The sequence below is a fragment of the Caretta caretta genome, chromosome 7 (assembly GCF_965140235.1).
Source record: "Caretta caretta isolate rCarCar2 chromosome 7, rCarCar1.hap1, whole genome shotgun sequence".
Taxonomy (NCBI): Eukaryota; Metazoa; Chordata; order Testudines; family Cheloniidae; genus Caretta; species Caretta caretta.
The window spans coordinates 39,953,855-39,966,682 of record NC_134212.1 but is presented as its reverse complement, the minus strand read 5'-3'; the positions used below and the strand labels follow the sequence as shown (position 1 = coordinate 39,966,682).

Genomic DNA, 12,828 nt, shown 5'->3' with positions numbered 1-12,828 from the left:
CCTGAGGTATGCTGTGTTAGCCACTTGCAGCAGGCTAGGAAAGAAAGGACTTTGTGTTTGGTGAATTTATAGAAAAATGACTACATTAAATATCAAAAGGTATTTTTTTCAATAAGATGAATGGGGGATTATATGGACATCACTTGATAGTGCAAGTTCAATTAGTACAAGATGGCATTAGGGTGGTACAAAGCAAATGGTATTCCACACACAGTATATTGAAAAATTTTCTCTGGCTTACCAACAAAAGTCAGTTCTATTGTACCTGGTGAATGGAGGTACTGGCCTTCCATTCCATGCTTTGCTCTGTGATATAGACAAAAATCTGCAACAACTCCACTTTAGCCTCAAGTGGCAGTAGATTGTGCTCCTACTAGAACTGGACAGAAAACTGTTTTCCCGTCCAGTGAGAAGTGGAGATTTCAAAAATTCTCTCATCCCAAATTAGGATGGAGAGTCAAAATGTCACTGTTGTGAACCACTAAACCAAAAAAGCATTCAATTCAGGTCAATTGACATGTTTTTGCTTTGATTTTGACCTGTTTAAACAAACAGAGGATTAAAAGAAAGTTAGACTAAGTTATTGCAACTCAAAAAACCCCAAACTTTCTATTGCCAAAATGTTGAAATGGTATCTTTCAAAACATTTTTGAGTTGGGACATTCACCCAAACTGCCACACACACACTCACGATCTCTTCTCTCTGCGCTCTCTTGCCTCAGTTCTTGTAACTGAACAGGAGTAAGATCTTGACAAGAATCCCATGCAATATATCTATCCCCTAAATCCAATGCATACAATAGATAGCAACTGAAATAAGAACGAACTAGGGACAAATTTTCAAAAGAGGGAATGAGCAGTTCCCTGCAGGCACAAACACCAAAATTTGGCCATACTTGTGAAAAATCTAACCTGTTTTCTTTGTATGTGCAATTATAGCTTCAATAAGTGGCCAGATCCTTCGTGGGTATAAATCAGTGTAGCTCTGTCAACTTAAATGGAGCAATGAAATTTTATACTAGCAAGTAGCTGGCCCAAAGCTCTGGTTCTTTTTCAGTTAGTTTCTGTCAACATAGCCCCAAAATGAAGGTATACTAAGATGCTACCTGCCATGCTTTAGACCTGAGTGAATGGTTATAGCTGACCTGGCCGACAGCTGTAATATGTGCCAAAGCTGTTTAATTGTAGGATGCTCTGTTCTTTTAACAAGTGTGTTTAATTAAAACCCTATAGGCCAAATTCTGACAGGTGCTTTGAAAAAGGCCTAATATAATTTGAGAGAAAGAACACCTTGCTCTTAAATTATATCATCATATATACTGCAAAAGCATTGTTCTGTCTTCTGGCTAAGTTCCACACATGCATATCTTCCAGGATCTATTCCTAAGAGTAGAGAGAACCTGCCTAGGGAATATGCATTGAGGATGCTAAAAGGTCAAGGAGTTTACGCACAGAAACATGCAGACCAAAGCTGAACCCCTAGGCCAGAACATGGTCTCTGGTCATGGAGCATCTTTGGACCCTGCCTGGGAGGTTTTTGAAGGGACACTAAACAAAGACAGACAACTTCCGCATCAGCTTGCTACAGGTGGCTGTTGGTTTTCTGGCATGAGCTAGTAGTCATCACAAGTCAAACTTTGGCCCAATGCAGCCAGTATGGACATCGCAGATTCACATCTCTTTTAGTAACTGTTACACTGTTTAACATTTTCCAGGGTATTACAGTAAAAAGTCTAAAGCAGTTAAATGCCTCCCATTCCTCAAACTAATGCTTCTTGGCATCTCACAGGGGTGGACTGGAGTTTTGTAATCTAACCCCAGTAAGCACAGAGCAGGGCCAAAAATGGGACTCAGCCAGAATGCAGTTCCTAATTCTCCCTACCTCTACGGGAGAAGTGACTCATGCCAGCTGTTCCCCTGCCTCGGTTCACTGCCCCTTCTGCAGTGGCTCAGCAGTGCTGGCTGGCACAGGGTGGGGTGGAGAAGGCCGAGCCAAGGTTCTTCCACCTTGCAGCAGTGGCTTCTGGCCCCCATCCCCAAGCAGGGTCTGGTGATGCGGGCAGCTCATGCAGGAAGTAAGGGGACACTTTTTGCCGACCTTGCTTTCCTCTCCTCTCCATGAGGGTGGAGGCAGGCTCAGGATTGAGCCCAGTAAGTCCAGCAGTGTGGTTTGGAAAACACAGAGACAACTGTAGGTCACAGAGACGTCTCACTATTTTTTTTCCATTTTTTTTTCAGGGAGTGTTTATCTTCAGTGCTGTGCAAATGACTCCTCTCAAGATGGGCAATTATGTTTTCCCAAAATGGGGCCAAGGGGTTGGCTGGTTCATGGCTCTCTCGTCTATGGTGCTGATTCCAGGTTACATGGCATACATGTTTCTTACCTTAAAAGGCTCCTTAAAACAGGTAAGTCTTTTTTATTTATGTGTGCATGATTATACTTTATAAGCTATACATGCCGTGATACTTGACATGCGACAGGTGACCTTAGTTGCTTTGGCATCAGTTGTCTTAGCTCAGTCCTTTTGCGGCAAATGGAAGAACGTGGAAACCATGATTACTCTTCCTGTCCAGAGTTTAGGCTTTCTGAAGACATCAGATATTAACATAGCTTGCTACCATAACAATGTCGGCTCTGAAAGCCTGCCAGCTACGAAGTACGAGGATGGCAAACAAAATGGCTGAGCGTTAGCCCAATAAGTGCAATTTACTCCTAACACGGTAGGCAGCTGCAGCACAATACGTCAGTGATAAGGCTGACGTAGTTCTAGGGATCTGGGGGGCCAGATCCACAGCAGCAATTCAGTATAGCTCCCTTGACTCTAGTGGCTTTAGACAAATGGACACCATCTGAGGCTCTGGCTATGACGTTACTGAAGACCTGGGCCCAAATTCTCCACTGCATCCAACCTGCTCTGGGCTACAGCGAGATGGTTGTGGCTGCCTGCCCTCAGCACAATGTAGAGCAGGATCCTGCTCTAACTTGTGGTGCTGGCATAACGGCCCTTACAGCAGTGGAGCTCAGCTTCACTCAGCCCCCAGCCCACCCCAACCCACCACCTCCTTCCCTCCTGCCCCATTGATGTAATAGCACAAAGTGGCTTTAGCAGACTGGAAAATCTGGGCTCTGCTGCCTTATCTTGCAGACCCTCCTCAGGCGAAATTCCCAGTGAGGTTGAATAAGAATTCTCCCTGTGTAATGCATGAAGGACTTGGCTGCTGCTGAAGAACATAAAAACCCCAGAAGTTGATACAGATAATGATTCCCACAAGGAATTAAAAATTGCTCACTCCTACCTATATCCCTGCTCTTGATGAGACTGGAAATCCCGCATGGTGTAACTGGAGTCCACATGCTGTAGCCCTATTATTTTTGTGAGACTACTCTCATGAGCAAAGGCTACAGGATAGGCCAGTGCATGCTGCACAGGACCCCTTGCCAGGAGGTCTGGGATCTGTTCCTGGCTTGCCACAAACTTCCTGCTGTCTTGAGCAAGTCACTGAACGGCGACATATAAGCCAATGCAAAGTGTTTGGTTTTGCCCGTCCCAGCTCCTTTAGCATGTATGAAGGTGACATCATAAATGTGTATTTAGAAAGGCCTAGATCTTCAAAAGATATATAGGCTCCTAACTTCCCTGGGATAGTGATGTCACACGAGGCCATGATCTGAGTGACAGCTCTGCCTCTTGAAGTGGGCCCCTCCCTAGGGGAGGGAGAGAAGCTTTGTGCAATATCATTATTTGCACCCTGAAAGATCTTGCCAAAATCCTCCAGCAGTGAGGAAAGTGAAGACCTAGGGATGTGATGGATTCTCAGTCACTTGAAGATTTTTAACTCAAGATGGGAGACTTTTCTAAATGATATGCAATAGCTCAATCAGAAGTTATGGGCTTGATGCAAAAATCACTGGGTGAGGTTTCATCATTTGTGCCATGAAGGAAATCAGATGATCATAATGGTCCCTTTTGGCCTGAATCTCTGAACCTGAGAGAGAGAAATCTGTCTTGAGACCACCCAAAAGTATCCCCATACATACTGTCCCAGATCCAGTGGTGTGGTTAAGCTGTGGTGTAGGATGGGAGGTGCGGGGGCAGGGGTGGCAGCAAAGGAAGCCTTAGTCCATTTTTTTCTTCTCACAGTCTTGGAGCTGTTCTGGCCCCTGACATAGTTAGAGCAGCCTGGAGGCTGCTTTAATTTATGCTTGTCTGCCCAGTGCCCCACAGTGTTATTCTGGCAGCAGGGAAATAGCCCCCCAAATCAGGACCATTGTATACAATTATGCTTTACCACTGTTTAGTCTTTCAATTAAACAACTTGAATAAAGGTCTTTTTTTCCATTCTGCAAGTGTATTCTTAACCACTGCACTTCCAGTTTAACAGAGGTGTTGAGAGGCTTATGCCATTAATGTTTCTAAAGCTGTTTGAGATCATTAGACAGATGCTGCTATAGAACGGCAAAATGTTATATATTTCATTATATAACTATTAACGTCATCACCAAATAGATTTTATCTGAGCACATACTTTACATCTTCCTGTGCTGAGACACATTGTGATTCTTGTTTCAGAGAAAGATTTCTTCAGCAAAATTGCAGGAATATATGTTTCCTCCCCTCATGACTGTAGGGGCCAAAACTTACCAGATTCATGTCAGATTTTCTAGAATATTCCTTAAATCAGTTTATAAACAGCAATCCTTGCAAGAAGACAGATGACCCTAAGCTCAATTGACTAGTGATGACTCACACATTGCTCAAATCTGCTGCCCAAACACTTGACTTTACTTAGCCTTAAAGCCTCACTGATGTTTCAGGGAAGACTATGAAAAACTTTCTATTTTTTGAGTCCGTGATGGTGGTGTGTCATATTTTTGGAATCTCTCTTCCCTAATTAGTATTAGTACTGGGATATGTACATGGAAATAGAACCTTAGGAGCAGATCTGCTTTTCGGCCATGCTATATGATACCATGACAGAAGTTCACCAACTTGGTTACCCTTTATCTTAAAATTCTATTTAGAAAGGATTGATAAATGATTACAGACATGACATTATAGATGTTTAAAAGAATAGCAGTAGACTGTATGTAGTTATAAATTGGACTCAAACAAACAATCTATAACATTTGATTAGCTATTTTTAAAACATTTATTAACCCTTTATAAACTATAAGTAGTAACTGAATATAGAGTGTGACTGCTAACTATAGATAGGCAAACAATGCAGATAAAGTTATAACTATGTTAACCTTTCTCCGAAACTCTAAGTGAACTTCTGTAGAGGGTCAACATTTTCTAGTCAAGATTTTTCACTTTTTTGCAGAATGAAAACAAATGTCTAAATGTTGGGATTTCCCACAGAATGGAAATTCCATTTTCTGACCAGCTCTAAAAATTACTTGCTGATCACAGATTCAATCCTGCAAGGCTTTTGCTAAAGAACTCTCACTCAGGACCTTTGACATTACCAGTGCAGGATTATGATTTCAAGTGAGCAACAGGAAGTGACTGAGGATCTGACACCTTATTTTTTATATATGTCATGAGTAATAAAAACATGAAGGGAGGAAAAAAGTATAGTAATCATCTACAATGTAAGCCAAATTATTTAAAGTTACAAATTGTTTAAAGCTCTGTTAGGTCTAAAGCCATACATTGTGGCAGGGGGAATAAAATCTTCATTGTCACGTACCTACATTAAACATTGTTTTCTTTAACACAATGTCAAAAGCTAATCAAAACCATCAAAGTACGTTGATGTCTGGCTGCATCTTATGCAATAATTGGAACAAGATTTGTTTCCAAAAAAGTATGATTTGCGTAGCAGAAACCCTTTTCATCTTGATAAAGCCAAATTCCACTAAAGCACTTTAGTGAAGGATCCTTAACTGAGTGCTTCAGTTTTTGTGTTAATGCACCTTATTCCATTTACAAATAATTCCCATTCCTGTCATGATTAAGGAGACCAAAAACTCACTTTTAATGGTGTTCGTTACTAAGATGTTTAGCAAATGTGACTGCATAGATATTTAAACCTTTGCATTAGCAGGTAGAATGGACAGGATTGTCTCTCTCAACAGCAATGGCCAGAGAAAGATGTTTAGAAATATTCAGTGACTTCTTCTCACTTTTTTTTTTTTAAATAGCGCATCCAAGTAATGATTCAGCCAAGTGAAGACATTACTCATCCTGAAAATGGTCCGGACCAGGCCCAGCAAAGCAACTCCGCAAACAAAGAGGCATATATCTAAATTTCTGTATTGGAAAGGTACACATGCTACTCTGGAAAAACAAAAAACAAAATGGTTGAATATGACCACAAATTTATGTCTGAGAATATAATTACCTACCTCTAGTGGCCAAAAGAAAAAAAAAAAGACCATCACCACTATAATGGAATTGATGGGGGTACGATCAAACCATTTGGGGGGCTCAGATGTTGGAAGTGTTATGTTTTCTGGCAATCCACAGACTGTTAATGTTTTTATCCTTTCACAATAAGAGTTAACTATCTTGGAATTTGTAAACTAAGGTGCAGGATATTTTTAATCTATCTTTTAGCATAACAATTTGATGTTTTGTGCTGATGATTTTTAGTAGTTTAATGATAATATTTCTTACAGCTGAATCCCAAGACTGTTATTTCTGACTTTGCAGGAAGTACAATTAAATTTGAAAGCTGTTTTTTAAAGACAAATAATTTTGTACACAGATAGATTTCCAATGAAAAGTTCGCCCCTGAAATTCGTATTAGCAAACACTATTCTTTTTTTGGTTCTTATAATTATTTTTCAGGCAACTTAAGTTTAGGTATGTTATAAACCATTCCTGATACATGTTCGATTAATATTTATAGAAATACAGTATAAACAATTTCTTACATACTAGCTAAATACATTATCTACACTTCAGCTTTCTGCATTTACTTCCACAAACTCATAATATAGTCTTATAGTGAACTATACTGTATCTTTTAAAAACATTTTATTTTTATATTTATAAATTTCAGATACACATTGTAGAAGCACAATGTTTCATTATAATGTTTTAGCAAAATACATAATAATATGAAACTATTATGAGCTCTTACTAAGATTCCCAGGTTAAAGCAGTACAGACTAGTCATAGTTGAAGCCAGGTAGTGTTTCTGTTTATATTACACCATTAACAAGAATATCGTATTGCCACCAAAATAGAAACCAAAACAATAGTTTAAATATTGAACCATCTCCCTATAATTCTAATTTAGGGCTTTAGATCATGGACTGTGGTATTCAGTCTGTTTAAAGGTCTTTCAACACAGTTTGTAACTAACAAGTAAATTATAGGTTGTGGACCGCTCTAGCACTTTGAAGACAATTTTTTTATTTTCTTGATTTTTTTCATTGATATATATATTGTTCGTGGTGATGATGATGGCACAAGGTTATTGCTATAATACAAAAAGCTCCATTACTCTGAATTTCCCACACAGCTGGAACTCCCACTGAAGCTAATAAAAGTTCTTCCTGTGTAGAGAATGCAAGATCAGGCCCTATTCAGTGTTTCTTATTTGGCAGCTATAAAAGTAGGATGGCAAGAGTTATGGAAAATGCAGTATTTGATGATTGATTGTAAATGACTGTGACAGAACTGTGCAATGAAACATGCTTTTTCAGCAAACTTTTGTGCAACGTACAATGTTAGATAGCACACAATTTATGTAGAACTACTATGTGAAAAACATATTAACTAACTGTGAACGTTGGGTTTTTTGTTGTTTTTGTCTGAAGGTGACAAACATATGTTCTTGCAATAAGGTATTATTCTCAGAATGTCAAGCACATAATTGTAGAAAATATATATATACATATATTTCAACTTATGTCATAAAATCACAAAGTATTGTTTAATAACTTCTAAACTGTTTCATACAGTAGGTCAACTGTAAAAATATTCTGAAATCTAAGATACATTCTAAATGTCTATAGCTGAATTCATACCTAAATGCAAAAGTCTTGTAAGTTTTCAGGGTTTAGGGGGGGGAAAAAACCCATACATCATACATACACATGATAATTGTGATTTTCATTAGACAAAGGATAAAAATTCCAACTTTCTCTTTAATGTAATCAAGTCCCATGTTGTTCTAAGAAAAATGCAGTATTTAATGTTTGATTGTAAACAATTTTGACAGATGTTTGGCAGACCTGCTCTTTAGCAGAGCTCTGTACAAACTATTATCTCATATAGCACAAAAAATAGTGTTGTAGAACTACTGTGTGTAAACTGTGAATAGCTGTATCTTTTTGTAGTATTTACCCTAAAGAAGAAAAATTATTGTATGATCATATATGTTTTTGCAATAAGGAATTCTCTGAACACCAAGCAAATCTATCTCTATATAAAAATATATATGTAATATATACATATTCTAAAATATATACAGAGCCTGTTTAAAAGAGTACAGTATTATTTAGTAAATTGCAACCTGTTCTATGGACCAAATGTAAAATATTTATAAATTAAGATGCATTTTAAATGTCTATACTTGGTGTCATAATTAAAGCACGGTTGTTATGTAACTTTCCAAGAGTTTAGAAAAAAAATAAAGGCTATATTATACATTAAATGATGTGCTGTTTTTATATCCTGCACTAGGTGAAAACAAGTTTTGTTCAGGTCCCTTTATTTTCTTATCTCATGAAGCAAATTCCAAACTTTTAAGAAATTAGTGTTACCACATTCTGTATATGTGTATTTATCCATCAGTCTGGCGCAATTATAAATTAGTCAATAATTTGCCTGTAATTACACAATAACCAAGGCTTGCAGTAAAGGTGTTGTATAACCCCTCCCAAACCAATCGTTTATCTCAGGTCTCTTTCAGCAGCAGTAGCACGCAACTGTCCCCATTATTGGTTTTTATTTGGAATAAATACTTTAAGTTAATACTCAACAGCTAACCACACAATACAATTTACAAATTGACATTCAAGTATATCATCTGAACTGACCTTACTGGTAGTTAGTAGAAACCAGTTGTGGAATCCTCACTACCATAAATAACCCTTCCCTAAGTATTCTCAGGGAATGTAGTTGGCCTGATCCCCACTGCCTTGCAACTTGTATAGGAAGCATTTTGTATCCACAGTGGACAGGCATAAGACATTGATTCAGCAAAGCACTTCATCCCATTGCCTTCAGTGCTTTGCTGATTAGGGAGGGACTTTAACACATGCTTCGCTGTATTAAGGCCTAAGCAACAGACAATACAGGGCAATGGAGAATCTGGCCCAAGGTATATACTTGTATAAGAGTTATTCACCAAAGTAAGAATCAGGTTTGCATTACCCGATCCTCTTTGTAAATAAAACACTATTCCATTGCCAAGCAATAAAATACCCAAATCATGTTTTATGATGCTGACAAAAAGCAATGTATTGCTCCCAGTTGTGATGCAGCAGTGAATTTCAACAACATTTCAGGAGTTTACCACATCAGAGATGACAATGAACCAACAACAAAATACTCATGGTGGGTGCTGATCCATTAGGAAGTTGAAACACGGGGGAGAAAAAAAAATACAAATGAAAAACGTGGCAGTGAAAAAAAACAGTTTGAGTGCATCAGTCTTGTTTAGGCATTTAAAAAAAGCCACACAAGTAAAAACTGTGGAAAAGCCTTAAATATATACATATTGACTGAGATTTTCAAAGCTGCTTTAGACAACCAAGCTCCACTAAAATTAGGCAGCTTTGAAAAGCTAAACCCTTGTGATTACTACGCAATCCTCGTTGTGTGTATTTTCAAAGGGAAAGCCATTTGTAATGGAATGAAGCATTCTATCATGAGCAAAAAGAACAGGAGTACTTGTGGCACCTTAGACACTAACAAATGTATTTAGTTAGTCTCTAAGGTGCCACAAGTACTCCTGTTCTTTTTGCGGATACAGACTAACACGGCTGTTACTCTGAAATCTATCATGAGCTTTATGTTAAAATGCTGTCTGGGATGCACAGAGGCCTGGCAGCTACCTCTCTCCCCAAACTGGAAGCAGGAGAAGATTAACCCCAGGCCTGGCTTTTCTCCATTGCCTGGGTCTCTGAAAAACAGTTGCTTCAAAGCTGGTGCATATACTCCCTTCCCTGACAAAGGTGCACTTCCCCAATTAGTCCTAGTCCAGCAAGGCCTACAGCGAGGCTGCTGCTGGCTTCATTATGAGTGTACCATAACCCTGCTTTGGAGTCTTAACATGCTCCTGTTGTTTTTTTTTAAATTAATTTCCCCCCCTTTTCCAATGGCCTTCTCCCCCTCACCTTTTTACTTTAAAAAAAAAAAACACTAGGAGGAAAATGACTTTATTTTACAATTTTATCAGAACATGGAACTTATTTGAGAGGGTGGAGGCAACTTCCAAACACATACATAACAAGGAGTCTGGTGGCAGCTTAAAGACTAACAGATTTATTTGGGCATAAGCTTTCGTGGGTAAAAAACCCCCCACAAAATCTTATGCCCAAATAAATCTTAGTCTTTAAGGTGCCACTGGACTCCTTGTTGTTTTTGTGGATACAAGCTAACATGGCTCTTCCCCCCCACCCCATTCCAAAACATGTTTCTTTTGAAAAATTTTGACCAAGTCTAATTCTCATTCATGGTATTTTGTGGCCTAGTGTCTTTAAATTAAACATCACATGGCAAAGGTTACATTTCGGGCAGCTGGTAGCATTGTTTAGGGGGGAGGGATAGCTCAGTGGTTTGAGCATTGGTCTGCTAAACCCAGGGTTGTGAGTTCAATCCTTGAGGGGACTGGTCCTGCTTTGAGCAGGGGGTTGGACTAGATGACCTCCTTAGGTCCCTTCCAACCCTGATATTCTATGATTATTTAGTAATGATTGGATTGCATTGCATTGCCCATGAGCAAGGAAAGCAATTCTAGATTAAGCCTAGCTAGTTAGCAGAGTGATATTTCCATGTTCTTCCAGAGGAACTTTCTCTCCCTGTCCTGACAGCAACTAGATGAGAAAATGCAAATAAGGTCATTTCTTCTCTACAGGACGCCCCCTAGGAACTTCTTATCTTTGGTTATCAGGAGTATCGTTGAACTGCTTGTGTTTTAAGTCTAAAATAATGCTGGGTGTTTTATCATTCGCCACAAAAAAAATCTAAGCTGTGTTGGGAACACAAGATCCCTCTATGCAATGCCTTAAAATTTAGTACAACAGCTACAATTATTTAGATGTGCTAAACACTGAGTGAAGACAGTTTAGCATTATCAAGATCGAGTCCAATGTGACTGCAGTGCTTTTAGCCAGGTTTCCTTTCAGTTACATTGCTATAATTAATACAGCACGCAAAAGAAACTCTAGTTCTGCTATACTCAGTTTTCAGAGGCACCAAAGGCTTGTCAGATGCTGGAGGCTAATGCTGTGTGCTATGTACTTGTTTGTACTGTTTACTCCTGCCCTTTTGTGCCATGACACAACTTTGGATGTAGCTGGGATTTGACACCATTGCATGTTGCAAATCTTTTTGATTATGGTTCTGTCATAGGCCTGCAGGCTCCTGAATGGGCATCCTTGGCTGGACCCTATGGAGCCCTGGCATGGGGTTTCAACAGCATCCCAGAGTGCAAGGAAGCGTGCCACAGGGCCAGATGGCCTTTAACCTACCTCACGCCAATCACATTCCATTTAGTTCAGTTCTGCTTTGCTTACCAAAGTGAAAAGGAGAATCTAGCCCCCCTATTCTTTAACAAGCAGCTAAGAACCCTTTCACCTGTAAGCTAAAAGTTAAGTGGTTAATTTTTACACACATTTAATCATTAGTTTAGGGGGGTAGTTCAATGAGTAAATATTTACACCTATTCTTGTTCTCCCATTGTATGCACAGTGGCACAAAAGGGGACATTCACCAAGCCAGAATAAGTCTCTGAAACACTGGTGGTGCCTGGGTGGCACCAAAGGAACAAAATGGTCACCAAGATAGAGGATAAGAAGGAAAACAACTAGTTCTACTCCAAGTTTCTTCACCATTTCCCTTTTTTCATTGTTTTCCCCCTTGTCTCCTCCCCTCCCCCCTCCTTTTTTGTGGCAAAATAAAAAAAGGAAAAAATGGAGGCAAAACAGAGGGAAAGGCAGGGAAATTGAGAAATAGCAACAGTGAAAAAAACTTAGAGTTAAAAAATTTGTAATGTTCATGAAAAATTACAAGTGTACAAAAAAAACCATTTGTCTTCCAAACCGCTGTAAATAACATACCTTCAGATTGCTAAATAAGGTTCCCCAATCTCAGTTTTTCAACCAGTGCTAAAGAGAACAAGTAGGCCAGCTCTCTTCCCTGCCAAAATTTACCAGAAAGAAGCTTGAATATCACCTTAGGAAAACACAGTTCACCTTGGGATCAAATTAGTCCTTTATCCTTTTCCATTTTTCAGTCTTTAGGCATGCCAATAATCTCCTTCCCTCAATGCTCAGCTGCACCAGCTCTTGACACAAGATCAGTGTGAACATGAATGCTTTTGACAGGCTAGAGAGAAAAATCCCATGACCGAATTTTCCTCAACCCAATGCAAATGCTAATCCAATATTTTTTTAAGTAGTATCCCTCACTGTTGGCCTGTTAAGCCACAACTAGATTTCTTCTGGTAGTTTTCCATGCTTAAATAATAGAATTCTGATGCATATGTATTTGATTTGTGGCTGCACATGTCAATTATTAAGTATGAAAAATTAGAGGCTATTTTTTAAAATATGATCCTTTGTTTCCCTACAACTAATCTGAAGAAAGCATAAAACAGACAGAAGAGAATGCCTTTTGAGTAAGCCTGTAGGCCAGTGGTTCT

The 12,828-nt window shown here is 38.9% G+C and overlaps 1 protein-coding gene across 6 annotated transcripts in view; it reads left to right on the top strand.

The window, feature by feature from the left end:
* The window catches only part of SLC6A1 (solute carrier family 6 member 1), a 110,945-nt gene extending 102,332 nt beyond the window's left edge, over window positions 1-8,613 (top strand). For all 6 annotated transcript variants that reach the window (XM_048858231.2, XM_048858234.2, XM_048858230.2 and 3 more), the window contains 2 exons: window positions 2,239-2,406; window positions 6,149-8,613. In XM_048858231.2, the coding sequence (XP_048714188.1) occupies window positions 2,239-2,406; window positions 6,149-6,253 (273 nt within the window). In that variant the 3' untranslated portion in view covers window positions 6,254-8,613. The remainder of the gene's footprint in view (window positions 1-2,238; window positions 2,407-6,148) is intronic.
* The last annotated feature ends 4,215 nt before the right edge of the window (window positions 8,614-12,828 follow it).